At 62.8% G+C, this 27,646-nt stretch overlaps 2 protein-coding genes across 2 annotated transcripts; both read left to right on the forward strand.

The window, feature by feature from the left end:
• LOC134508030 (kallikrein-14-like) lies at positions 1-10,861 on the forward strand. The gene is made up of 7 exons (XM_063319099.1): positions 1-163; positions 383-523; positions 3,719-3,841; positions 6,827-6,989; positions 8,071-8,318; positions 8,676-8,812; positions 10,709-10,861. The coding sequence occupies exons 1-7, from the start codon at positions 1-3 to the stop codon at positions 10,859-10,861; spliced, it is 1,128 nt and encodes a 375-aa protein (XP_063175169.1).
• A 10,170-nt stretch (positions 10,862-21,031) lies between these two features.
• Positions 21,032-27,646, forward strand: LOC134508031 (trypsin-like). Its single transcript, XM_063319100.1, has 5 exons — positions 21,032-21,068; positions 22,945-23,107; positions 24,627-24,880; positions 25,535-25,671; positions 27,485-27,646. Exons 1-5 carry the CDS (start codon positions 21,032-21,034, stop codon positions 27,644-27,646), a joined length of 753 nt encoding a protein of 250 aa, XP_063175170.1.

Consider the following 27,646-nt stretch of genomic DNA (forward strand, 5'->3'; position numbering starts at 1 on the left):
ATGTCTATGGAGCAGATCCCCACGGCCGGGATCCCCATGGATGGGATCCCCATGGATGGGATCCCCGTGGAACCTTCGTGGCCGAGGATGTCTACAGAGCGGATCCCCACGGACGGGATCCCCATGGGTGGGATCTCTGCAGACCAGATCTCCACGGCTGATGGTATCTGTAGGGGGGATCCTCAAGGATGGGATCCTCATGGTTTGAAGCCTTGCAGAATCGGCCTCCATGGTCCGGGATCACCATGTCCTCGCCCTTCATGGGTGGCATCTCCATGGACAGGATCCCAGCGGATGAGATCTCCGCACAGGGATGACCATGGTCCAGGAGCCCTGTAGAAGGGATCCCCACGGATGGGATCGCCCCAGGTGATCTCTGCAGCTGACCACTGCATGGACAAGATCTCCACTGACAGCATCCTCGTAGCCGAGATCAACCCAGATCAGGCCTCCATGGATGGGATTTCTATGGACCAGATCTCCATGGATGGGATCTTACTGGACCAGGCCTCCATGGGCTGGGGTCTCTGTGGACAGGATCCTGGTGGATGGGATCTTTGTGTGCCGGATCTCCAGGGGAGATCACCGTGGTGGATTAGGTCTCCATGGACTAGAACTCCATGGAACGGAATCTCCACGGGGATGCCATCCTGGTAGGTGAGATCTCCATGGGCCAGGCCTCCAGAGATGAGCTCCCCAAAGCCACAACCTCTTCGCTGAGGATCTCCACACACCAGATCTCCATGGGTTTGCTGGGACAGTTGCTCTTCCAGGAGCTCCAGCTTCACCTCTAGCTTTAGGACCAAACCCAGCCCCGGGCTTCCTCTTGCCACCAGCAGAGAGCGAGATCAGCATCTCCAAACCGTGATTCATCCCAACCGGTCCTTTCCTTTCGTCAGGATTCGGCTCCTGGGCTTCCCCGCCCTTAATTGCTCATCAGGTTGTTAATTGCCTTGAGCTGCTCCCAGCCTCGGCTCCTCTCCTGGCCCTGCCAAAGGGGCCATTGAAGAGGCACAGAGGTTCCTTCACACCAGCCCTGGAGCTCCTGCACCCACGTTGCAGCTCTGGTCCCACCAGCGTCGAGGGTGGCCAGGCTGGGGTGGCTTTAGAGGACCCATCGGTGTCTAAAATCCTTTTGGGACCTTCTCGCTGCAGGACATGCCGGAGCTCCAGGGGAGGAGAACCATCAGTGAAGGCACCTTGAACCTCCTGGAAAGAGATGCCAGAGCGGCCGGTGACAACTGCTGAGCTCAGCAGGAATTTCAGGCCACCCACCCCGTCCACGCGGCGCCTGGCTCACGCCCTGACACGCACCCAAAACACACCCTGAGAAGGGCCGGGAGATGCCAGGGTCCCCGGCTGCTGCCACCATCCCCGGGCAGAGATGCCCCAGGTGGCCCTGGGGACGGTGGGTGACACCGATTGCACCTGGGTCACCCTCTCTGGGTGTGGGGTGGTCACCTCCCACCTTGAAGACCCTCCAAACGCCTCCGGTGAGGTTGGGGTTGGGGGAGCAAGGAAGGGGAGGTGGCACACCTCCGGGGTTTGGGGACAGTGTCCAGCTGGTGGAAGGACAAGTGGCACCCCCGTCCCCGGTGTCCCCTTGACTCACCAGAAGCAAACTCGCAGGGCTCAGCTGGGTCGGCAGCGGGACGTGGCCTCGCCCATCGCTCACCCACATCCGCGGCGTTACTCATTGGGGACGTGCAACCGGCGCCGGGTGCCAAAGGGGAAAGGTCCTTGGGGACCTCCAGTCCCGTGGTGGTCCCCCAGGGGCCGCGTCCCCAGCCCTGGAGCCGCGAGGGTCCCTCCTTGGAGGTGGCATCCTGGGCTGGGAGCCAACCCCCCCGCCCCGCTCCTCCCTGGTCCTTGCACACGTGTGTGCATGGAGGGGGGGGGAGCGTGTGCGCACGCGTGCGTGTCCCGTGATGTCTACCCGGCTTCCAGTGTGTCGGTGTGACGCGGGGAGGGCGGATGGAGGAGGGGACGGACGGACAGAGGGGTGGGTCGATGGAGGGACGGAGAGATGGATGGATGGGTGGAGAGGTGGACAGGAGGATGGATGGATGGACGGACGGATGGATGGATGGATGGATGGATGGATGGATGGAAGGAAGGATGGATCAATAGGTGGACGGATGGGTCGATAGGAGGACAGACGGACAAAAAGCAATCCAGCTCACTGGAGAGACGGCCATACGGACGGACGGATGGATGGAGGGAGGGAGGGATGGACGGAGGGATGGATGGAGGGATGGGCAGATAGGTGGGCGGACGGACGGAGGGATGGACGGATGGATAGACGGCTGGATCAGCAGACGGACGGACGGACAGACAGCTGGATCGGCAGACGGACGGATGGATGGACGGACGGACGGATGGGTGGATGGATGGACAGGTGGGTGGATGGATGGATGGGTAGATGGATGGACGGGTAGATGGGTGGATGGATGGATGGATGGATGGACGGGTAGATGGGTGGATGGATGGATGGATGGACAGGTAGATGGGTGGATGGACGGACGGGTGGACAGATGGATGGACGGATGGATGGACGGGCAGCCTGCTGGGCGGACTTACGGCCAGCCGGCCGGCCGGCCAGCCAGCCAGCCGGCAGGAGGGGCAGGAAGGCAGCACCATCACATTTCACAACCCCCGGGGGCCGGGCGGACACCCCGACAACCCCATCCTGCTGTGGGGTGGGGTGAGGGGAAGGGACACACCCCCCCCACCCCCCACCCCCTGCTTTGGGCCCCCCCCCCCCTCCGGGACGCGGCGAGGGGTGAACCACCCGGTCCACCCGGACGAGATGTTTTTTGGGGACTCCTCACCCCCGTGTCCGGGGCGGCTCTTTTGCCGATGGGAGGAGCGGGCGTTTCCCCTTTCGCCCGGGAGCCCGACGGCGTTTCCTCTGGGACTTCAAAGCGGTAATCACACACCACCGCCCCCCCCCCCCCCCCCAACCTCAACCTCCCCGCCCTTCCCCCCCCTTCCCCCCCCACCTCCCCTGGGACCGGGGAGACACCCACGGGGTCACGCTCGTCCTGCTGCCGCCGCGGACTGCTCGCCCAACCGCTCTTGACTCACCCCGCCGAAGACACGGCCTACTTTTCATCCCGGGTATAAATATGCCCAAGCCACCGGCTCTCGACTTCCCGACGCGCCGAGCCGGCCCCGTCCTTCTCCTCCAGCAGGTGAGTCCATCCCACCCCCGTGGCCAGGACCATGGAGATCCCTCCGAGGGACGGAGGCTGTGGGGTGGGGTGGGAACCAGGCGTCCAGGGGTTCCCCGTCTCTTGGTGGCTCTTTCCCACGGGTCGGATCCGGCCAGCCCCGCGCGCTCAGCTCACGTGGTGGCTCTGTTTTGGATGGGTTGGGTGGGAACACCCTCCGGATCCCGGTTTACTTCGGATCTCCCGGTTGCGTGGGGTTGGGGAGGGAGGTGGTCCTTCCTGAGCTCGTGCAGGTGGGTTTGATGCCACCGGCCAGCTGAACTCAACCCACACATGGTGGAGAAGAGGGTCCAAGACCTCCCTCCCCCAGAGGTCCATAAGGGTGAAGGTGCACCAAAACACCACCAGCATCTCGGTGACATCACCTCCGTCCCACGCGGGAGGCAGAAGGACACCAATGAGGACCTTCCCCTGGAGCCCCCGGGTGGCACCGGCCGTTCTCCTGTGGCCCCCGGCGCTGATCCAGTTTGGTTTCTCTGCCCCAGGAATGGCTTGTGACGGGCACAGGGCCTTCGGCTTCATCCCCATCTTCATCCTCGCAGCCGGACTGCTGCTGGCCGCCCCACTGACGACGCGAGCTCAGGCAACGGGCAACGAAGGCGATGAGCGTAAGTCAAACCGGTGGCCACGGAGAGGGGGATGGAGACACCACGGGTGTTTCACGGGCACCTTGTAGGGGAAATGTGTCTGATGGGATGGGATGGGATGGGGAGATGCCTTCCCTCGGCTCGTGGGAATCTTGCCGACGGGAAGGTTTGGGCAAGGCCCTACAGTTTCGAAACCTGTTTTGGTTTTGAGCTGAGGTAAAGCAACCCCCTCGGTGTGGAGAAAGAGAGGGAGAGGGACGTTCCCACATCCCGTTGGAGGGGCTGGGACCCCTGGGATAACTTCTTTCCCTTCTCTGGAAGTTCCTACAGGGATTTCTGTCACAGCCACAAAAAGAAGGAGACAAAAAGGGGTGAGGGAAAGAAAGGAGAGACTTCATCCCAACAGGAACATCCTCTTCCTTTCTTCTGGCCTCCAAAATGATGCTCTGCTGAAGGAGAATCCCAAAGGATGAGTCTCAGTTAGGGTGGAAAGAGGATTCCCGTGATTTCTGACTGTTGGATGCAAAGACCTCGGATCTGATCCCCATGTCGGTGCCTCTTAACCCAAACCTGTGTCTCTGGAGCTGAATCCGAAATCCCCAGGTCCTGCGGAGAAGGAACCAGGTCATATCCAGACCCAATGGCTGGATAATTTGCCCCATGGCTGTCCAAGAACTGTTTTCTTGGGGGGCAGGTTTATCGGTTGGGATGGAGACACCGTCATCTGGGTTGGAGCTCTCTTGGTTGCCAGTGGCCTCTGGAAATCCAGGGGGACGGATTCTACCACAGGGCAGGATCCACCATCTCGCAGCGCCTCCATCTATCTCTACCGATTGACCTTGGCTGATGGATACCCCTCCACCCTGGGAGCTCAGGGAAGCCGCTGAGATGCCTTCAAGGAGCTAGGGGGAATCTATACCCGCTGGTTGGTCTCTAAAGGGTCAAGGTCGGTCCTTGGGTTGACCAGGGATGCTTCTCCGATGAGCATTTACGGGATGGTTCCCACCCTCTGACTTTGGCACCTCTGCCAGGACCGGATAGTGGCGAATTCCAGGTGGCTTGAAACTCGGGCGTCTCCCATTGCCACCCATCAGAGGCTGTAATCCCCACCAGCACAAACCAGTCCCACTGGTAAATTCCAATGTCCCAACCTTCGGTGGAAGGCAATTGGAGCCAGGTGTCATGGACCGGAGCCCGCGCCGCCATCCGTAGAGCTCTTCGCCAAGGTGGTCAATGCTTGGAGGCGCGACTTCTCCCCAAAATAGCCCAAACCGTCTGGGTTGCCCCAAACCGTGGGGTGGAGGACTCGGCCCCAACACCCACGAGAAGACCTCAGAGCAGAAGGACTTGATCTCTCCCGTTTGAAAGTCCTACCGCAGGGTTTCGGGGTGAGAGGGAGGCCTTTTTCTTGGAAAAAAAACCCCACCTTTTTTTGGTGCTGATTGGCCTCTTTTTTTTTTTAAAAAAAAAAAAAAAAAAATCTTGTCTCCTCCCACTCGGATAAAGCTCAGCATCAGGGAACTTCTCCAGCGGCCTTGGCAGAGGTGCCCCCTGAGGTTCTTACAGCTGCATGCAGCTGTAGGTGGAGGCCGGGAGGGACACCAGCAGCACATCGCAAGCCTTTGGCCTCCCGTTGCGCGGCCACCCAAGCGGAGCTGTGCGCGGTCACGGCCTCAAGATGGTCACGGCCTCACGACGGTCACCCTGCAAACCTCGTTCATCATCAATATCCTGCCAAGGGCACCCCGTCTTGTAGACGTCGGATGTCGGATGGGGTGGGATCGCCTCTCAGAATGGTCCCTCCCTCTCTCCGAGGCCCATCAAAGTTGGCCAACTCCAGCGGACACCCATCTGCAGCCACCTAAAGCCAAGGGAGACGCTTCTGCGGCCACCTAAAGCCAAGGGAGATGCCTCCAGAGCTATGGAAGATTGGGAGATCCATGTCAGAAGTGGGGGCTTCAAGTGGTGGGACCCTCTTCCTACGATATGGCTAGACAAAGACACCCCCTCAAACCAAGTTTGATGGCTCTCGCTCTTTCTTCTCAACCACCCTGGTGGGACCAAGACATCTCAGCTCCGAAGCGACAGAAAGACTCGCGTTCCTGAGTGAACTCCTCTCGTCGTTTCTCCTTGCGTCAGGACTTCTCCTACTTGTGTTGATGCAACCGGCTCCTAGCCTGGTCCTAACGAGGAGTCCTGGGTACGTGAGGCATCCAGGAGGTAGGAGGCATTTCGAGCTGGTCCTACAGGCTTCCTCACGGAGCGAGGATGAAGAGCTCAGCTCTTTTAGGGGTGCGTCATCTCCTTTTTGGAGTCCAATCTTGGGCTGGGAGGAATCTTAGAGGTGGAACGGATGCCCCTCCCAGAGGCACGTGGTGAAACCGGCGGAGATAAGTGGCCTTCGGTGACTTCCTGATGCGTGATGACTTCCAGGACAGCTCATTGGGACAACCCTGGCAATGACGGACCGGTCCCGGGGGCCGGGGCGGGGGGGTGGTGGGGGGGGTTGTCTCCTTGTGGGACCTCCCACCTCGGTCCTCCATCTGGTCATGGAGTGCCAGGCTCCATCAAACGGCGCCAGGAGGACACAGACCTTCAAGGGCTGCTTCAATCTCGGCTACAAACGGTTGGATTTCGACTTGTCCCCCCCAAATCGCCTCGTTTTCTTACAAAAAAAAAAAAAACAAAACAAACAAACCAAAAAAACCCAACAAACCAAAAAAGCCCAGTAAGTGGATAGGTGGCTCGTTAAATTAAAAAAAAAACAAACCAACGTTATTTTTAGTTTTTTAAGATGATTTTGAGTGTTCTGATGGGCAGTTTAAGCCGACGACAGGTTATTTTCCCCTTTTCTCTTTCGTTTCACCTTCTTTTAAGACTCTTTTTTTTTTTTTCTTTTTTTTGGGCCACGTTTCGCCTGCGTTTCAACCCAAACCGGGGGCTGTTTCTTCGGAAAACTCGGGGGCTGGCTGCGGTCACGTGACCTTTGGGGCTCTTGTCTTCCAGTGCCGGAGGAGGACGAGTCCCGTATCATCGGCGGGAGACCCTGCTCCATCACCCAACGCCCTTTCCAAGTCGCCCTCACCAAGAGGGGTCAAATCCTGTGTGGGGGAAGCTTGGTAGACGCCCAATGGGTGCTGACAGCCGCCCACTGCCGGCAACCAATCAGGTAAGCCCAGGTCCGTGGTCGTGTGCCCCGTGGCTTCCTATGAGCTGTCGTCTCCTTTCCCCGGATGCCCTTAACGACCAAGGGTAAGAGGTGGGTCCTCTAGGTGTTGGACACCTCCAGGTGGGCCCAGGTGTTGGGATCTCCAGAGGGTGAGGCCTCCAAGTGGTGGGATCCCCAGAGAGATGCCCCAGCTGTGGGCATCTCCCGAGTTCGTTGCCTCCAGACATGAACACCTCCAGATTTGGGCGTCTGGTACCTCCGGAGATTGGTAGCTCCAGAGACGGGCACCTCCTGATGTTGGTATGTCCATCTGTTTGTACCCCAGATGTTACCTCCCGAGTCTGGTGGCCCACGGCCAGTAGCTCTAGATGTTGATGTTCCAGCCATGGGCACCTCCAGATGGTGGTGTCCAGATGGTGGTACCCCTAGAGGACAATGAAGGCCCCACCATCCTCCACGTGGAGACCGGAGGAGTTGCTGTGTCCTTTGCAGGGTGACAACCCCCAGCTACGAACCCCTAAGAGAGCCAACCCCACCCCACTTTGGGGTCCAGTCGCCCCCTTTTTCCAGGGGAGGACACTAAGTGGAGCAGGTTCCACCCCCCCAACCAAGTTTCTCCAGCTTCTCCTCAAGGTCCTGTGAGAGGAAGGTGGACCTTTTGGAAGGGAAATGATGGAAAACAAGAAAAAGCAGGAGAAAAGTTGACAAGAAGTTGGGCTCAGGGCAACGGTGCTGAGATGTTTCTCCTGGAGGAAGATGAAGCCAAGGGGTTGAAGTCAAGAGACGTAACAGTGTCCCATGGAGATGGGAGATGTCCCCAGGGTACCCGAGCCTTCAAAGAGCTCTCGGAGGAGATCTGGCTCATGAATCCTCAAGGCATGAGCGTGTTTTCCTGGGAAATGGGATAAGGTGGTCCCACGGCCATGTCACCTTAACTCTACCCTGTGGAGAAGCTTCAATGGACAGGTCTTGATCATCTCCTTGATGGAAAACCCTTGAGGCCAGGGCTTTCCGTGTCTCCTCTGGAGGCACCAACACTGATTTCTTGTCCTTCTTTCCCTCCCTCCACCCCCAAATCCAGAGAACTCAAGGTATTAATCGGGACGGACACGTTACGAGACGGGACGGGGCAAGTGAGGTCCATCTCAAGGATCCAGGTCCATCCGGCCTACAACCCCCGCAGGAACGACAACGACTTCATGCTCCTGAGGTTGAACAAGCCAGTTCAGTTCAGCACCAACATCAAGAAGATCAGATTGGCCACGAAGTGTCCCATGGACGGGATGAGGTGCAGCGTCTCCGGTTGGGGCACCACCAAATCCCCTGGAGGTACCGGCTCGCGATGGACACCTCGGTGGAAGAGGTGGGATGGAGGGAGGCGAGCGGGCAGGGGAAAGGGTCACCAAGGAGACCTGGTGGCCTTCTCAGCTGGGAAAAAGGGACCAGGGCTTCCTTGATGTCACCCGAACTCTGCCCAGAGAGCAGCTCCCCACGGAGAAGGACTTCGAGTCGGGTTTTCCCTTCGGGGTTGGGTTTCCTTGATGTTGACCTACCCGTCTCGGATGGAGGCGTCTCCACTCTCCGTAGAACCCGACCAGAAGTGTAACGAGGTCTCCTCAGGCCTCAGCGGGAGGGGGCTGCCCCTTCTCACCCCCTTTTCTCTCTCACCCCCGCCTTGTTCTCCAGCAAAGCTGCCCAAAAATCTCCAGTGTGCCGCCATCCAGGCCTTCGGGAGGGACAAGTGCACCAGGGCCTACGGGAATGCCCTCACCCCCAACATGTTCTGCGCCGGCGTCCCCCAGGGGGGCATCGATTCCTGCCAGGTAAGGGCTGGTGGGGTGGGGTGGGGTGGGGTGGGGTGTGCCATCCCTTCAGCCACCTCCCAGCTCGCTGCCGAGGGCCTTGGTGTGGCTTGGAGTTCAAACGCACGGTGGGATTGGAGCCGTGGAAGTCTTGGGTTGCTTCACCCCAAGCCGTTTAAACCAGGGAAGGGCCACCACGTGTGGGCGGGTCCATGGAAGGGTGTGGGTTCTCCACAGCTACCTCATGCTTCAGCCGTGGAGCCGGTGGTGGGTCCCGGAGCGTGGACAGGTCCATGCAAGGTCGAGGTTCTCCAAAACTACCTCATGCTTCAGCCGTGGAGCCGGTGGTGGGTCCCGGCGCGTGGACAGGTCCATGCAAGGTCGAGGTTCTCCAAAACTACCTCATGCTTCAGCCGTGGAGCCGGTGGTGGGTCCCAGCGCGTGGACAGGTCCATGCAAGGTTTTGGTTCTCCAAAACTACCTCATGCTTCAGCCGTGGAGCCGGTGGTGGGTCCCGGCGCATGGACAGGTCCATGCAAGGTCTGGGTTCTTCCACCGTTATCTCCAACCCCGAACACCAGGGAAGGGCCACGGCACGTGGATGGGTCCATGGAAGGTGTGGGTTCTTCACAACTACCTCATGATTCAGCCGCGGAGCTGGGGATGTGCTCTGGCACGTGGACAAGTCCATGCAAGGTTTGGGTTCCTCCATTATCTCCAACCCAAGCCATAAAACCAGGGAAGGGCCACAGCACGTGGATGGGTCCATGCAAGGTCGAGGTTCTCCACAACTACCTCATGCTTCAGCCGCGGAGCTGGGGAGGGGCTCTGGCACGTGGACAAACCCATGCGAGGTTTGGGTTCCTCCACTGTTATCTCCAACCCCGAACATCAGGGAAGGGCCACGGCACATGGATGGGTCCATGCAAGGTTGAGGTTCTCCACAACTACCTCATGCTTCAGCGGCGGAGCTGGGGAGGGGCTCTGGCACGTGGACAAGTCCACGTAAGGTTTGGGTTCCTCCATTATCTCCAACTCAAGGTGTTATCTCCAACCCAAGCCATAAAATCTGGGAAGGGCCACACGTGGACGAGTTCATGCCAGGTCAAGGTTCTCCACAACTACCTCATGCTTCAGCCGTGGGGCTGGGTCCTGGCATGTGGCCAAACCCGTGCGAGGTTTGGGTTCCTCCACCGTTACCTCCAACCCGTAACATCAGGGAAGGGTTCATGCGCTGTAACGAGGTGTTACGCGTGGAAGGGCCCACGCAAGGTTTGGGTTCCCACCACTGACCTTCTGCTGGACCCATGGAGCTGGGGCTGGGTCATGGATGGGTCCGTACAAGGTTTGGGTTCCTACCACTGACGTTCTGCTGGACCCACGGAGCTGGGGCTGGGTCATGGGTGGGTCCGTACGAGGTTTGGGTTCCTACCACTGACGTTCTGCTGGACCCATGGAGATGGGGCTGGGTCATGGATGGGTCCGTACAAGGTTTGGTTTCCCACCACCGACCTTCTGCTGGACCCATGGAGATGGGGCTGGGTCATGGATGGGTCCGTACAAGGTTTGGTTTCCCACCACCGACCTTCTGCTGGACCCATGGAGATGGGGCTGGGTCACGGATGGGTCCGTACAAGGTTTGGGTTCCCACCAAAGACCTTCTACTTGAGCCGTGGGGGCTGAGGATGGGTCACGGACGGGTCCATCAAGACCTTCTGCTGAACCCACGGAAGCGGGGCTGAGTCACGGATGGGCCCATACGTAGTTTGGGTTCCCACCAAAGACCTTCTACTCGATCTACGGAACCGGGGCCGGGTCACAGCACGTCGCCGGCCCCACGTGAGGTCTCCGCGTTGTCTCCCCCCGCCCCCCCCCCCACCCAAGGTGAGTCCCCACCGCTGTCCCTTCTCCCCACAGGGTGACTCCGGGGGTCCGCTGGTGTGCAACGGGGTGCTGCAAGGCGTGGTCTCCTGGGGCATGGCCGTCTGCGGGCGCCGGGGGCAACCCGGCGTCTACTCCAACGTCTGCCGGGCCACCTCCTGGATCCGCAAAACCATCGGGAGGCCTTGAGCCCCTCCCCCACCCCCAAACTCACCCCCCCCCCGCCACCCAGGTGGGGTCATCACCCCCCCCTCCCCCCCCCCTCCCAAATTTCCCCCCCTCCCCCCCCCCCCCCACCAACCCCATTGGGGTGGGGTGGGCAGGAGATGGCCATTTTTCCCGGAATGCCCTGGGGAAGGCGGGGGGTGGGGAAGGGGGGGGGTGGGGGGGTGGGGGGGCGGGGGGACACACACACACACAACATTTGGGTGGAAAAATAAAGGGGAAAAAAAAAAACAAAAGAAAAAAAAAGAGCGAAAGCGGAGAGATTGGATGGGGGGGGTGGGAACTGGGGGCGACTGGGAGCACTGGGGAGGGGGGGCGATGGGAACTGGGGGCGACTGGGAGCACTGGGGAGGGGGGGCGATGGGAATTGGGGATGACTGGGAGCACTGGGGGGGGAACTGGGGCCACTGGGAGCACTGGGGAGGGGGGGCCATTGGGAACTGGGGGCACTGGGAGCACTGGGGGGGGGAACTGGGGGCACTGGAAGCACTGGGGGGGCAGTGGGAATTAGGGGGGGACTGGGAGCACTGGGAGGAGGGCCATTGGGAAGTGGGGGCGACTGGGAGCACTGCGGGGGGAACTGGGAGCACTGGGGAGGGGGGGCCATTGGGAACTAGGGGCACTGGGAGCACTGGGGAGGGGGGGCCATTGGGAACTGGGGGCGACTGGGAGCACTGGGGGGGGAACTGGGGCCACTGGGAGCACTGGGGGGGGGGGCGATGGGAATTAGGGGCACTGGGAGCACTGGGGGAAGCAGTGGGAATTAGGGGGGGACTGGGAGCACTGGGGGGGCCATTGGGAACTGGGGGCACTGGGAGCACTGGGGGGGGCAGTGGGAACTGGGGGCACTGGGAATTGGGGGCACTGGGAGCACTGGGGGGCGCAGTGGGAATTAGGGGGGGCACTGGGAGCACTGGGAGGAGGGCCATTGGGAACTGGGGGCACTGGGAGCACTGGGGGGGGGGAACTGGGGGCACTGGAAGCACTGGGGGGGCAGTGGGAACTGGGGGCACTGGGAATTGGGGGCACTGGGAGCACTGGGGGGGGTGATGGGAATTGGGGGTGACTGGGAGCCCTGTGGGGGGGAACTGGGAGCACTGGGGAGGGGGGGCGATGGGAATTGGGGATGACTGGGAGCACTGGGGAGGGAACTGGGGCCACTGGGAGCACTGGGGAGGGGGGGGGCGATGGGAATTAGGGGCACTGGGAGCACTGGGGAGGGGGGGCCATTGGGAACTGGGGGCACTGGGAGCACTGGGGAGGGGGGGCGATGGGAACTGGGTATGACTGGGAGCACTGGGGGGGGAACTGGGGCCACTAGGAGCACTGGGGAGGGGGGGCGATGGGAACTGGGTATGACTGGGAGCACTGGGGGGGGAACTGGGGCCACTGGGAGCACTGGGGAGGGAGGGCCATTGGGAACTGGGGGCACTGGGAGCGCTGGGGGGGGCAGTGAGAATTAGGGGGGGGACTGGCAGCACTGGGAGGAGGGCCATTGGGAACTGGGGGCACTGGGAGCACTGGGGGGGCAGTGGGAACTGGGGGCACTGGGAATTGGGGGCACTGGGAGCACTGGGGGGCGCAGTGGGAATTAGGGGGTGACTGGGAGCACTGGGGAGTGGGGGCCATTGGGAACTGGGGATGACTGGGAGCACTGGGGAGAGGGGGGCGATGGGAACTGGGGGTGACTGGGAGCACTGGGGGGGGGAACTGGGGGCACTGGGAGCACTGGGGGGGCAGTGGGAATTAGGGGGGCACTGGGAGCACTGGGGGGGGGCGATGGGAACTGGGGATGACTGGGAGCACTGGGGGAGGAACTGGGGGCACTGGGAGCACTGGGGGGGGCAGTGGGAACTGGAACTGGGAGCACTGGAAATTGGGGGCACTGGGAGCACTGGGGGGCGCAGTGGGAATTGGGGGGGGGACTGGGAGCACTGGGGAGGGGGGGCCATTGGGAACTGGGGGCGACTGGGAGCACTGCGGGGGGAACTGGGAGCACTGGGGAGGTGGGGCCATTGGGAACTGGGGATGACTGGGAGCACTGGGGGGGGGCGATAGGAACTGGGGGTGACTGGGAGCACTGGGGGGGGGAACTGGGGGCACTGGGAGCACTGGGGGGGGCAGTGGGAATTAGGGGGGCACTGGGAGCACTGGGGGGGGGCGATGGGAACTGGGGATGACTGGGAGCACTGGGGGAGGAACTGGGGGCACTGGGAGCACTGGGGGGGGCAGTGGGAACTGGAACTGGGAGCAGTGGAAATTGGGGGCACTGAGAGCACTGGGGGGCGCAGTGGGAATTGGGGGGGGGACTGGGAGCACTGGGGAGGGGGGGCGATGGGAACTGGGGGCACTGGGAATTGGGGGCACTGGGAGCACTGGGGGGGTGATGGGAATTGGGGGTGACTGGGAGCCCTGTGGGGGGGAACTGGGAGCACTGGGGGGGGGGCGATGGGAACTGGGGATGACTGGGAGCTCTGGGGGGGGGAATTGGGGGCACTGGGAGCACTGGGGGGGGCAGTGGGAATTAGGGGGGGACTGGGAGCACTGGGGAGGCGACTGGGGGCACTGGGAGAACTGGGGGGGGAAAATGGGGGTGACTGGAAGCACTGGGGGGGGGCATTGGGAACTGGGGGCGACTGGGAGCACTGGGGGGGGGAACTGGGGGCACTGGGAGCACTGGGGGGAGGCAGTGGGAATTGGGGGTGACTGGGGGGGGGGGGGCTTTAGGATTTCGGGGGGGGGGGAGTGGGGAGGGGGAGGGACACAAGCATTTAATTAGCGACCCGGCGGGATTTCCCTCGTTAGCGCTAACGAGAACCCCCCTCTCCGCTTGCGCCCCGACACCCGTCCTTCCTCCTGCCCCCTTGTGCTGGGGAAAGGAACTAATTAATTGGACTAATTAATACGGCTAATTAATACGGCTAATTAATGAGACTAACTAATGAGACTAACTAATGAGACTAACTAATGAGACTAATTAATCCTCAGCCCAATCCCTGCTCACCTCCCGGAGCCGGCAGCTTTCTTCTCCCCGACTCTCGAGGCAGCTTCGTTAGGAGCCCGCCCTAATTCATTAGGCAATTAATTAATGAATTAAGGACAACGGTGCTAATTAGGAGGCTCGTTGAAAGCCAAGGTCACCCAGGGAAGGGGCGGTGGGGGGGTGTCTCTGGGGACATGGGGACACGAGGACCTCGTGGAAGGTCCTTGGGCACCCGGGGCTGGGAGAACCTCGTTAGGACTAATTAAGCCTTTAATTAGGCCTGGGGGGAGCTCGGGAAGGGAACAGCCCTTTGAGGTGACTGTTCTGGGGACTGTCCCCAGATGTCCCCAAGGTCATGGAGTCCTCGAGGGGCAGCAGCTCCTTGGGGGACACGTCCCTTGGGGGGACACGTCCCTTTGGGGGACACGTTCATGAGAACTTCGCGGGAGACCCCGGGGGGAGGCAGGGGGACACCCTGGGGACACCTTGGGGACACCGTTGGCCAAGTGGTGACAAGGAGGGCCGCAGGTGGCCGTCACCATCAGTGCCACCATGTGCTGTGCCGGGGATGGGTGCCCGCCACCATGGGTGGCATCGGAGCTTGGAGTTGGGGACATCGGCACCTGTGGTGGGTGGCTGTCCCCGTTGGTGGCATCTGACCTTGGAGTTGGGGACAGACCGTGTCCCCATGGGTGGCATCTTCACCTGTGGTGGGTGTCTGTCCCCGTTGGTGGCATCTGACCTTGGAATTGGGGACAGATGCCCGTCCCCATGGGTGGCATCTGCACCTGTGGTGGGTGGCTGTCCCCGTTGGTGGCATCTGACCTTGGAGTTGGGGACAGACACCCGTCCCCATGGGTGGCATCTTCACCTGTGGTGGGTGCTGTCCCCACTGGTGGCATCTGACCTTGGAGTTGGGGACAGACGCCCGTCCCCATGGGAGGCATCTTCACCTGTGGTGGGTGTCTGTCCCCGTTGGTGGCATCTGACCTTGGAGTTGGGGACAGACCGTGTCCCCATGGGTGGCATCTTCACCTGTGGTGGGTGGCTGTCCCCGTTGGTGGCATCTGACCTTGGAGTTGGGGACAGACCGTGTCCCCATGGGTGGCATCTTCACCTGTGGTGGGTGGCTGTCCCCACTGGTGGCATCTGACCTTGGAGTTGGGGACAGACCGTGTCCCCATGGGTGGCATCTTCACCTGTGGTGGGTGTCTGTCCCCATTGGTGGCATCTGACCTTGGAGTTGGGGACAGACGCCTGTCCCCATGGGTGGCATCTTCACCTGTGGTGGGTGTCTGTCCCCGTTGGTGGCATCTGACCTTGGCGTTGGGGACAGACCGTGTCCCCATGGGTGGCATCTTCACCTGTGGTGGGTGGCTGTCCCTGTTGGTGGCATCTGACCTTGGAGTTGGGGACAGACCGTGTCCCCATGGGTGGCATCTTCACCTGTGGTGGGTGCTGTCCCCACTGGTGGCATCTGACCTTGGAGTTGGGGACAGACCGTGTCCCCATGGGTGGCATCTTCACCTGTGGTGGGTGTCTGTCCCCGTTGGTGGCATCTGACCTTGGAGTTGGGGAGAGACCGTGTCCCCATGAGTGGCATCTTCACCTGTGGTGGGTGTCTGTCCCCGTTGGTGGCATCTGACCTTGGAGTTGGGGACAGACGCCCGTCCCCATGGGTGGCATCTTCACCTGTGGTGGGTGGCTGTCCCCGTTGGTGGCATCTGACCTTGGATTTGGGGACAGATGCCCGTCCCCATGGGTGGCATCTGCACCTGTGGTGGGTGTCTGTCCCCGCTGGTGGCATCTGACCTTGGAATTGGGGACATCTTCACCTGTGGTGGGTGTCTGTCCCCGCTGGTGGCATCTGACCTTGGAGTTGGGGACATCTTCACCTGTGGTGGGTGTCTGTCCCCGCTGGTGGCATCTGACCTGGGAGTTGGGGACAGACACCCGTCCCCATGGGTGGCATCTGCACCTGTGGTGGGTGTCTGTCCCCACTGGTGGCATCTGACCTTGGAGTTGGGGACAGATGCCCGTCCCCATGGGTGGCATCTTCACCTGTGGTGGGTGTCTGTCCCCGTTGGTGGCATCTGACCTTGGAGTTGGGGACAGACGCCCGTCCCCATGTGTGGCATCTTCACCTGTGGTGGGTGGCTGTCCCCGTTGGTGGCATCTGACCTTGGAGTTGGGGACAGACCGTGTCCCCATGGGTGGCATCTGCACCTGTGGTGGGTGTCTGTCCCCGCTGGTGGCATCTGACCTGGGAGTTGGGGACAGACACCCGTCCCCATGGGTGGCATCTTCACCTGTGGTGGGTGTCTGTCCCCATTGGTGGCATCTGACCTTGGAGTTGGGGACAGACCGTGTCCCCATGGGTGGCATCTTCACCTGTGGTGGGTGTCTGTCCCCGTTGGTGGCATCTGACCTTGGAGTTGGGGACAGACGCCCGTCCCCATGGGTGGCATCTTCACCTGTGGTGGGTGGCTGTCCCCGTTGGTGGCATCTGACCTTGGATTTGGGGACAGACACCCATCCCCATGAGTGGCATCTGCACCTGTGGTGGGTGTCTGTCCCCGCTGGTGGCATCTGACCTTGGAATTGGGGACATCTTCACCTGTGGTGGGTGTCTGTCCCCGCTGGTGGCATCTGACCTTGGAGTTGGGGACATCTTCACCTGTGGTGGGTGTCTGTCCCCACTGGTGGCATCTGACCTTGGAGTTGGGGACAGATGCCCGTCCCCATGGGTGGCATCTTCACCTGTGGTGGGTGTCTGTCCCCGTTGGTGGCATCTGACCTTGGAGTTGGGGACAGACGCCCGTCCCCATGTGTGGCATCTTCACCTGTGGTGGGTGGCTGTCCCCGTTGGTGGCATCTGACCTTGGAGTTGGGGACAGACCGTGTCCCCATGGGTGGCATCTGCACCTGTGGTGGGTGTCTGTCCCCGCTGGTGGCATCTGACCTGGGAGTTGGGGACAGACACCCGTCCCCATGGGTGGCATCTTCACCTGTGGTGGGTGTCTGTCCCCGTTGGTGGCATCTGACCTTGGAGTTGGGGACAGATGCCCGTCCCCATGGGTGGCATCTTCACCTGTGGTGGGTGTCTGTCCCCGTTGGTGGCATCTGACCTTGGCGTTGGGGACACTGTCCCCATGGGTGACATCCCTCTGAGCTCCCCGCCAGTCCCGTCCCCATCCCCCGTCCCTTGTCCCCAACCCCCTTCCCAGGGTCCCCAAAGCCAACCCGTTGTCCCGGTGCCACCTCCGGGTGCCCAAACCGGCCACCCCGGTTCCTGGCGGGGGCTCAAGAAAGGAGGTGACAAAGGAGGTGACGATGACGACGCAGCTGAGGTTGGGGACACGGGGGTGGGACACGAGGACGTGGCCACCCGTCCCCGGAAAGCCGTGAAAGCAGGAGGTGCCACGTGACGGCGGGTGGCCTCGGTGGCAACCAGGAGCCACCGAGGTCCCCGCCAGGGGATTTGGGGACACCGAGGTGTCACCGAGGCCACCCCGCGGGGGCGGAGGGACAGAGGGAGGGTGGGGACATCGGTGGGGGGGGACGGACCCACCCCGGTGGCCCCACCCCGGTGGCCCCCAGGACCTTCCTGTTGCCTGGCACCGGGAGGTGACAACCCCGGGGACACCGGGGAGGGGGGTGTCGGTGTCACCAGCGTTGCCCCCCCCCCAACTTTGGGGTCCCCTTTGTCCCCCCCCTTGGGGGTCCCCTTAATTCCCCCCTCCCTTAGGGTCCCCCCCCCCCTTTTTTAGGGTCCCCTTAACCCCGCCCCTATTTTGGGGTCCCCTTTTCTCAGCCCCCCCCCCCCCCCCCCCCCATGTCATGGGTGCCCCCCCCCACCTCCCCCCCCCCCGCCCCCGCCCACCCTGGGGTGTGGCCGGGCCCCACCCTGTGATTACAGGATTGTGGGGGAGGGCGACGGGGGAAACTGAGGCACGGTGGGGTTCTGGGAGGCCCTGGGAAGCACTGGGATGGATTGGGAGGCCCAAGGAAGGGCACTGGGAGGCACTGGGAGGCACTGGGATGGACAGGAAGGGCACTGGGAAGCACTGGGATGGACTGGGAGGCACTGGGAAGGGCACTGGGAAGCACTGGGAAGCACTGGGATGGACAGGAAGGGCACTAGGAAGCACTGGGAAGGACAGGAAGGGCACTGGGAAGCATTGGGATGGACTGGGAGGCACTGGGAAGGGCACTGGGAGGCACTGGAAAGCACTGGGAAGGACAGGAAGGGCACTGGGAAGCACTGGGATGGACTGGGAGGCACTGGGAAGGGCACTGGGAAGCACTGGGAAGCACTGGGATGGACAGGAAGGGCACTAGGAAGCACTGGGAAGGACAGGAAGGGCACTGGGAAGCATTGGGATGGACTGGGAGGCACTGGGGAGGGCACTGGGAGGCACTGGAAAGCACTGGGAAGGACAGGAAGGGCACTGGGAGGCACTGGGATGGACTGGGAGGCACTGGGAAGGGCACTGGGAAGCACTGGGATGGACAGGAAGGGCACTAGGAAGCACTGGGAAGGACAGGAAGGGCACTGGGAAGCATTGGGATGGACTGGGAGGCACTGGGAAGGGCACTGGGAGGCACTGGGATGGACTGGGAGGCACTGGGAAGGGCACTGGGAAGCACTGGAGAGCACTGGGAAGGACAGGAAGGGCACTGGGAAGCACTGGGATGGACTGGGAGGCACTGGGAAGGGCACTGGGAGGCACTGGGATGGACTGGGGGGCACTGGGGGGCACTGGGAAGGACAGGGAGGGCACTGGGAAGCATTGGGATGGACTGGGAGGCACTGGGAAGGGCACTGGGAGGCAACGGGAAGCACTGGAATGGACTGGGAGGCACTGGGAAGGGCACTGGGAAGGGCATTGGGAAGCACCAGGAAGGACAGGAAGGGCACTGGGGGGCACTGGGAAGCACTGGGAAGGACAGGGAGGGCACTGGGGGGCATTGGGAAGCACTGGGAAGCACTGGGAAGGACAGGGAGGACACTGGGAAGCATTGGGCTGGACTGGGAGGCACTGGGAAGGGCACTGGGAAGCACTGGGATGGACTGGGGGGCACTGGGGGGCACTGGGAAGGACAGGGAGGGCACTGGGAAGCATTGGGATGGACTGGGAGGCACTGGGAAGGGCACTGGGAGGCAATGGGAAGCACTGGAATGGACTGGGAGGCACTGGGAAGGGCACTGGGAAGGGCATTGGGAAGCACCGGGAAGGACAGGAAGGGCACTGGGGGGCACTGGGAAGGACAGGGAGGGCACTGGGGGGCACTGGGAAGCACTGGGAAGCACTGGGAAGGACAGGGAGGACACTGGGAAGCATTGGGATGGACTGGGAGGCACTGGGAAGTACTGGGAAGGACAGGAAGGGCACTGGGAAGCACTGGGATGGGCTGGGAAGGACTGGGAAGGACAGGGAGGGCACTGGAAAGCATTGGGATGGACTGGGAGGCACTGGGAAGGGCACTGGGGGGCACTGGGAGGCCCTAGAGGAGCTTCAAGGGGTGCACTGGGATGCACTGAGGTGTACTGGGATATACTGGGAGGCCCCAGGGAAGCAGGGCATTGCCCCGGGGACGCTGGGACACGAACTGGGAGGTGCCCGGATGCACTGGGACACTCTAGGAGGCACTGGGGTAGACTGGGAGGCACTGGGAAATGCTGGGAGGCACTGGGATTTACTGGGATGCTCTGGAAGGCAATGGGGCATACTGGGTTGTACTGGGAGGCACAAGGATGCAATGGGAGGCACCAGGTGGCACTGGGAAGCGCTGGGAGGCACTGGGAAGCACTGGAACGGCCCAGGAGGCACTGGGAGATACTGGAGTGCCCCAGAAGGCACTGGGAAGCACTGCGAGGCACTGGGAGACACTGGGAAGGTCTGGAGGCCACTGGGAGGCACTGGGAGGCACTGGGATGGCCCGGGAGGCACTAGGAAGAACTGGGAGGCACTGGGATGCCCTAGGAGGCACTGGGAAGGTCTGGAGGCCACTGGGAGGCACTGGGAAGCACTGGGAGGCCCCAGGAGGCACTGGGAGACAGTGGGAAGATCTGGAGGCCACTGGGAGGCATTGGGATGGCCCGGGAGGCACTGGGAAGCACTGGGAGGCCTCAGGAGGCACTGGGAGACACTGGGAGGCACTGGGAAGCACTGGGAGGCACTAGGATGCCATGGGAGGCACTGGGGAGGTCTGGAGGCCACTGGGAGGCACTGGGATGCCCCGGGAGGCACTGGGAAGGTCTGGAGGCCACTGGGAGGCACTGGGAAGCACTGGGATGCCCCGTGAGGCACTGGGAAGGTCTGGAGGCCGCTGGGAGGCACTGGGACATCCCGGGAGGCACTGGGAAAGCACCGCGAAGACCCTCGGAAGGCACTGGGAGGCACTGGGAAGGACTGGAGGCCACTGGGAGGCACTGGGATGCCCCAGGAGGCACTGGGATGCCCTGGGAGGCCTCAGGAGGCACTGGGAGACACTGGGAGGCACTGGGAAGCACCGGGAGGCACTAGGATGCCATGGGAGGCACTGGGGAGCTCTGGAGGCCACTGGGAGGCACTGGGAAGCACTGGGATGGCCCGGGAGGCACTGGGGAGCTCTGGAGGCCACTGGGAGACACTGGGAAACACTGGGATGGCCCGGGAGGCACTGGGAAGGACTGGAGGCCACTGGGAGGCACTGGGAGGGACTGGGAAGCACTGGGAGGCACTAGGATGCCATGGGAGGCACTGGGGAGCTCTGGAGGCCACTGGGAGGCACTGGGAAGCACTGGGATGGCCCGGGAGGCACTGGGGAGGTCTGGAGGCCACTGGGAGGCACTGGGAGGCACTGGGATGCCCCGGGAGGCACTGGGGAGCTCTGGAGGCCACTGGGAGGCACTGGGAGGCACTGGGATGCCCCGGGAGGCACTGGGAAAGCACCGCGAAGACCCTCGGAAGGCACTGGGAGGCACTGGGAAGCACTGGGAGGCACTGGTTGACACCTGCGCCGCCCCGGGCCGGGGTGGGGCGGGAGGGTGAGACCGCCCCGACCGGCCCCACTCCCTCCCGGGGTGGCCCCAGCCCAGGCGGGGCCCGATGGGGATTTAAGGAGCTGGGCCCAGCACCCGCCACCCTCCTCTTCCTCCCGCCGCCATGGAGCGCCTCCTGCCGCTGCTGCTCCTGGCTGCTGGTGAGGGCGCTGGGGGGGCCACTGGGGGGGCAACTGGGAGGACGCTAGGGGGGCACTGGGAGGGCCTTGGAAGGGGGCTGGGGGCCACTGGGGGGGCACTGGGAGGACGCTAAGGGCCACTGGGAGGGCACTGGAAGGGGGGCTGGGGGGCACTGGGAGGGCGCTGGGGGCCACCAGGGGGCGCCTGGAGGGCACTGGGGGACACTGGGGGGCACTGGGAGGGCACGGGGGGCACTGGGAGGACGCTAAGGGCCACTGGGAGGGCACTGGAAGGGGGGCTGGGGGGCACTGGGAGGGCGCTGGGGGCCACCAGGGGGCGCCCGGAGGGCACTGGGGGACACTGGGGGGCACTGGGAGGGCACGGGGGGCACTGGGAGGACGCTAAGGGCCACTGGGAGGGCACTGGAAGGGGGGCTGGGGGGCACTGGGAGGGCGCTGGGGGCCACCAGGGGGCGCCCGGAGGGCACTGGGGGACACTGGGGGGCACTGGGAGGGCACGGGGGGCACTGGGAGGACGCTAAGGGCCACTGGGAGGGCACTGGAAGGGGGGCTGGGGGGCACTGGGAGGGCGCTGGGGGCCACCAGGGGGCGCCTGGAGGGCACTGGGGGACACTGGGGGGCACTGGGAGGGCACGGGGGGCACTGGGAGGACGCTAAGGGCCACTGGGAGGGCACTGGAAGGGGGGCTGGGGGGCACTGGGAGGGCGCTGGGGGCCACCAGGGGGCGCCTGGAGGGCACTGGGGGACACTGGGGGGCACTGGGAGGGCACGGGGGGCACTGGGAGGACGCTAAGGGCCACTGGGAGGGCACTGGAAGGGGGGCTGGGGGGCACTGGGAGGGCGCTGGGGGCCACCAGGGGGCACCCGGAGGGCACTGGGGGACACTGGGGGGCACTGGGAGGGCACGGGGGGCACTGGGAGGATGCTGGGGGCAGCTAGGAGGCACTTGGAGGGCACTGGGAAGGCACTGGAGGGCACTGGGGATGCTGGGAGGGCACTGGGCGGGGGGGGGCACTGGAAGGGAACTGGGGAGCACCAGAAGGTGCTGGGAGAGCACTGGGAGGCCCCAGGAGGCACTGGGAGGGCACTGGGGACTACTGGGAAGGAACTGGAGTTGAACTGGGGACACCGGGAGGCAGTGGGAGCATACTGGTGTGAGTGGGAGGGAAAGCGGAAGCGCCGGGATGGCATGGAACTGGTACTGGGAGGGAGCCGTGGGTGGACTGGGGGCACTGGGAGGCAGTGGGAGCGCACTGGTGTGGGTCAGAGGGAAAGAGAAGGTACTGGGGAAGCCTACAAGGCGGGCACTGGGAAGCACTGGGAGCACTGGAGCGTCGAAGGGAATGAGGAGGTTGCAGGAGGGCACTGGGAGGGTACTGGGAAGGAGCTGGAGGTGAACTGGGGGCCACAGGGAGCACGTGGGAAGGAATGAGGAAGCAATGGGAGGCACCGGGGAGACACTGAGGGGTACTGGGAGGGAACTGGGAAGTGCTGAGGGTGTACTGGGCGGGGGGAGCTGGGGGCAGGGGGAGGGAACTGGAGTCAACTGGGAAAACTTGGCAGGCAGCGGGAGGAAACAGTGTGACACTGGGAGGCACTGGGAGGCACTGGGGGCCACGGCGGGGGAACGAGGCAGTGTTGGGAAAGAACTGGGAGGGCACTGGGAGGCACTGGGAGGCAGTGGGTGAGACGCGGTAGGTCACTGGGGGCACTGGGAGGGAGAGGGAGAGCTGTGGGGACACGGGGGGGGCGACACGGGGAGGTGCTGGGGGGGGCCCAGGAGACCCAGTAGGAGGGAACCGGGAGGGAACTGGGAGACACTGGGAGGGACTGGTGGGTGCTGACTTCCCCCCCAACCCCGTCTCCGCTCCCACAGCTGCCGTGGGGGACGAGAACCGGATCGTGGGGGGCCGGAGCTGCCAGAAGAAGCGTCACCCCTACCAGGTGGTCCTCCTGGGCCCCCAGAAGAACATCCACTGTGGTGGGGTCCTCATCGACAAGTTCTGGGTGCTGACGGCCGCCCACTGCGACACCAAGAGGTGGGGGTGACTCCCCCCCCCCCCAACCCAGTGGGGTGGGGGTGGGGTGGGGTCCCCCCCCTGCTTTTTGGCCACGGGCTACTGGGAGGAGCCATGGAGAGGTCCACCAGGAGCTGGAGGTGGCCCCGGTCATGGGAAGACCTGGTCGGGATTCATCTCAACACGGCTGGAGAACCTCAATGGTCATCGTGGGGAGGGTCTAGGTGGGCTCCCAGTATGACCGTCTAACTGGGTTGGCCGCCGCAACCATCTCGCTGGGCTCCCAGTAGGACCGTCTAACTGGGTTGACCACCACGACCATCTAGGTGGGCTCCCAGAATGACCATCTAACTGGGTTGGCCACCACAACCGTCTAGGTGGGCTCCCAGAATGACCATCTCACCGCGTTGGCCACCACAACCATCCAGCTCTGTGGACTGGGACCTGGAACAGGCCAGGTTGGGTGGAGGGGGCAAACCAGTTTGAGGAGCCTGTGGCACTGGTGTGACTGGCCTGGGCAGGGGCACTCACATGCCAAGCCCACGGGAGGACCACAGAGGCCACCGTCCCCTCCACCACGGTAGCTCCTGCCACCTTCTCGAGGTAGAAATGTGGACATTTTTTTTGGGTGGTCTGAGTTTCTCCCCACGCCCGGGTAGGACCTGCCAGAAAAAAAAAAAAAAATTGGGGCAAAAAAAAAAAAAAAAAAAAAAAATCCCAATTTTAGGTTTTAGTTGGGTGCGGGGAGGACCCAGAGAGTGGTCAGGACATCCAGGTCCTCAGGTTGGACTTGGTTCTTCTCCAACTGGGGTTGGTCCAAGGAGGACTCGGGTGGCGGTGGCCAACTCTTCTGGCTGGGCCACATCGGGTTCCTGGCCTCAGTTTCCCCATCTGGTTGGAGACGTTCATGAGAGGAGAAGACTTTTGCCCGGCTTCTGGCGAGCTCCTCCCACCCTCCACCGCGTGGACCTTCCACAGCACGTCCACCGGGGAACCTCACTGTGGTCCTTTCTCCACCACATGGTCCTTTCTTCACCCCCATGGACCTTCCCTGGAATGTCCACTGGGGAACCTCACCGTGGTCCTTTCTCCACCACATGGTCCTTTCTTCACCCCCATGGACCTTCCCTGGAATGTCCACTGGGGAACCTCACCGTGGTCCTTTCTCCACCACATGGTCCTTTCTTCACCCCTATGGACCTTCCCTGGAATGTCCACCGGGGAACCTCACGGTGGTCCTTTCTCCACCACATGGTCCTTTCTTCACCCCCATGGACCTTCCCTGGAATGTCCACCGGGGAACCTCACCGTGGTCCTTTCTCCACCACATGGTCCTTTCTTCACCCCCATGGACCTTCCCTGGAATGTCCACTGGGGAACCTCACCGTGGTCCTTTCTCCACCCCGTGGACCTTCCCTGGAATGTCCACCGGGGAACCTCACCGTGGTCCTTTCTCCACCACGTGGACCTTCCCTGTCACGTCCACCAGGGAACCTCACCACGGTCTTTTCTCCACCACCCCCCCCACCCCGTTGCCCAGGCCCATCCCCATCCGCATGGGTGACCACAGCTTGAAGACCAAGGAGGGGACGGAGCAGTGCATCAACTCGGCCAAGGCCTTCGTCCACCCCAACTACAACCCCAGCAGCCATGACAGTGACATCATGCTCCTGAAGCTCCAGAAGCCGGCCCGCTTCACCGAGCGCGTCCACCCGGTGGCCCTCCCCAAGCGTTGTCCCCCACCCAACACCGAGTGCATCGTGTCGGGCTGGGGCAGCACCAGCAGCCCTGAAGGTAGGTGGAAACATCTCCTTGAGCCACGTGGTGGGGTGGTCCTCGGGGGACATCTCAGCATCTTGGGGACATCTCAGTGTCCTGGGGACATCTCAGGCTCTTGGGGACATCTCAGCAACCTGAGGACTTCTTCAGCATCTTGGGGACATCTCAGGCTCTTGGGGACATCTCAGCAACCTGGGGGCATCTCAGGCTCCTGGGACATCTCAGCATCCTTGGGGAGTGTCCTGGGGACATCTCAGTGTCTTTGTGACATCTCAGGCTCTTGGGGAAATGTCAGGCTCTCGGGGACATCTCAGCAACCTGGGGGCATCTCAGGATTTTGGGGACATCTCAGTTGTCTTGGGGACATCTCAGCATCTTGGGGACATGTGCCCTTGGGGGGAGGCCTGGGTCCATCAGTGGTCCGTGGGGTGGCTGTGGAAGCCTCCATTCTCCACCAGGTCCACGCCGTGACCACAGGAGGCTCCAGTTTCCTCCAAGGTGGCCATTCCCCCCTCATCTTGAGGGCATCTTCCATGGTGGGGCTGTCCCCACCCACGTCACCCTAGGAGGGAGAGGGCCCCACTCTTTCCCTGCTCCCCTGGGACCCTACCCCGGGGCGGGGGCGGGGGGAGGGGGCCGAGGTGGGTGACCGTGTCCCGCTGTCCCCAGGGTACTTCCCCGACGTTCTCCAGTGCGGCGTGGTCTACACCATGCCCAACGAAGAGTGTGGCAAGCTCTACCCTAAAGGCATCACCAAGAACATGCTCTGCGCCGGCGTCACCACGGGGGGCACCGACTCCTGCCAGGTAGGTCTGGGGGAAAGTGGGGGGGGGGGGTTGGGGCAAGGTGGGGGGGTCCGGCTGGTTCCACACCCCCCCCCCCCCAAAAGGAGACACCCCAGCGGAGAACTGGGATGAGGGCACCCTCCCCGCTTGGCCTTGAGGACCAGTAAGAGGAACCCGACTCCGTGGTGGGTCGGGCTTGGGGACACGGGCTGCTGTAGGGACCCTTGGGTGCTATGGGGGGGGAAGGGGGTTCCATGGGTACGTTGGGGTGCTATAGGGACCCCCCCTCACCAAGCACCATGCCCACCCCTGGGGGCCAGAGAGACTTCCTGGGTGCTATAGGGACTCCCAGGCCGGGCACAGGCTCCTCGGTGCTCTAGGGACCCCCAAGACAATCGGGGGCCCTCCTGGGTGCTATAGGACCCCCCCAGGGTGTTAGAGGAAAGCCTGGGACCCCCAAGAGCTCTACAACCCCCGCCCCGCCCCCCGGGTGCTACAGGGACCCCACGGCCACTATAGGAACCTCCTCAGTGCCATGGGGACCTCCCGGATCTCAGCTCCAACGCTCTACAGGGCATAGAGGTCTCCACGCCCTGGCCCCATAGGGCATGGGGGTCTCCATATCCTGACCCCATAGGGCATAGGGCGTCTCCATGCCTTAACCCTATAGGACATGGGGGTCTCCATGTCTTGACCCTATAGGGCATGGGGGTCTCCATTGCCCTGACCCCATAGGCCATGGTGGTCTCCTTTCCCTCATCCCATAGGCCATGGTGGTCTCCTTTCCCTCACCCCATAGGGCATGGTGGTCTCCATGCCCTCACCCCATAGGACGTGGTAGTCTCCATTGCCCTGACCCCATAGGCCATGGTTGTCTCCTTTCCCTCATCCCATAGGCCATGGTGGTCTCCTTTCCCTCACCCCATAGGACGTGGTGGTCTCCATTGCCCTGACCCCATAGGCATGGTGGTCTCCATGCCCTCACCCCATAGGACGTGGTGGTCTCTATGCCCTCACCCCATAGGACGTGGTAGTCTCCATGCCCTCACCCCATAGGACGTGGTAGTCTCCATTGCCCTGACCCCATAGGCCATGGTGGTCTCCATGCCCTCACCCCATAGGACGTGGTGGCCTCCATTCCCTCACCCCATAGGACGTGGTGGTCTCTATGCCCTCACCCCATAGGGCATGGTGGTCTCCTTTCCCTCACCCCATAGGACGTGGTGGTTTCCATTGCCCTGACCCCATAGGCCATGATGATCTCCATGCCTTCACCCCATAGGACGTGGTGGTCTCCATTGCCCTGACCCCATAGGGCATGGTGGTCTCCTTTCCCTCACCCCATAGGACGTGGTGGTCTCCATTGCCCTGACCCCATAGGCCATGGTGGTCTCCATGCCCTCACCCCATAGGACGTGGTGGCCTCCATTCCCTCACCCCATAGGACGTGGTGGTCTCTATGCCCTCACCCCATAGGGCATGGTGGTCTCCATTGCCCTCACCCCATAGGCCATGGTGGTCTCTATGCCCTCACCCCATAGGACGTGGTGGTCTCTATGCCCTCACCCCATAGGGCATGGTGGTCTCCTTTCCCTCACCCCATAGGATGTGGTGGTCTCCATTGCCCTGACCCCATAGGCCATGGTGGTCTCCATGCCTTAACCCTATAGGCCATGGGGGTCTTCATGTCTTGACCCCACAGGACATGGTGGAGCCCGAGGGAGAACCGTGGGGCCTGAAGGGTCCCCATGGGGTGGAGTTTGGGCTGAGGTTGGGGGACCCAACCCTGGGCCCATCTCATGGGGTTCTTCTCTCCCCTCCCCCCCCCCCGCAGGGCGACTCGGGAGGTCCTCTGGTCTGTGGGGCCGAGCTGCAGGGCATCGTCTCGTGGGGCATGCAGGTCTGCGGGCAACGGGGCAAACCGGGGGTCTACACCCGCGTCTGCGAGTTCACCTCCTGGATCCAAGACACCATGAGGAGGAACAGCCACGTCTGA

This window comes from Chroicocephalus ridibundus, chromosome 30, assembly GCF_963924245.1.
Source record: "Chroicocephalus ridibundus chromosome 30, bChrRid1.1, whole genome shotgun sequence".
Taxonomy (NCBI): Eukaryota; Metazoa; Chordata; class Aves; order Charadriiformes; family Laridae; genus Chroicocephalus; species Chroicocephalus ridibundus.

What these genes read in the sequence shown, in the direction of transcription:
- LOC134508031 (XM_063319100.1), top strand. Translation starts at nt 21,032, where the DNA reads ATGGAGCGCCTCCTGCCGCTGCTGCTCCTGGCTGCTG. An exon ending in GCCCACTGCGACACCAAGAG is followed by an intron (nt 23,108 to 24,626) that starts GTGGGGGTGACT and finishes CCCGTTGCCCAG; the next exon opens with GCCCATCCCCATCCGCATGG. An exon ending in CAGCACCAGCAGCCCTGAAG is followed by an intron (nt 24,881 to 25,534) that starts GTAGGTGGAAAC and finishes CGCTGTCCCCAG; the next exon opens with GGTACTTCCCCGACGTTCTC.
- LOC134508030 (XM_063319099.1), top strand. Translation starts at nt 1, where the DNA reads ATGTCTATGGAGCAGATCCCCACGGCCGGGATCCCCATGGATGGGATC. An exon ending in CACTGCCGGCAACCAATCAG is followed by an intron (nt 6,990 to 8,070) that starts GTAAGCCCAGGT and finishes CCCCAAATCCAG; the next exon opens with AGAACTCAAGGTATTAATCG. An exon ending in GGGGCATCGATTCCTGCCAG is followed by an intron (nt 8,813 to 10,708) that starts GTAAGGGCTGGT and finishes TTCTCCCCACAG; the next exon opens with GGTGACTCCGGGGGTCCGCT.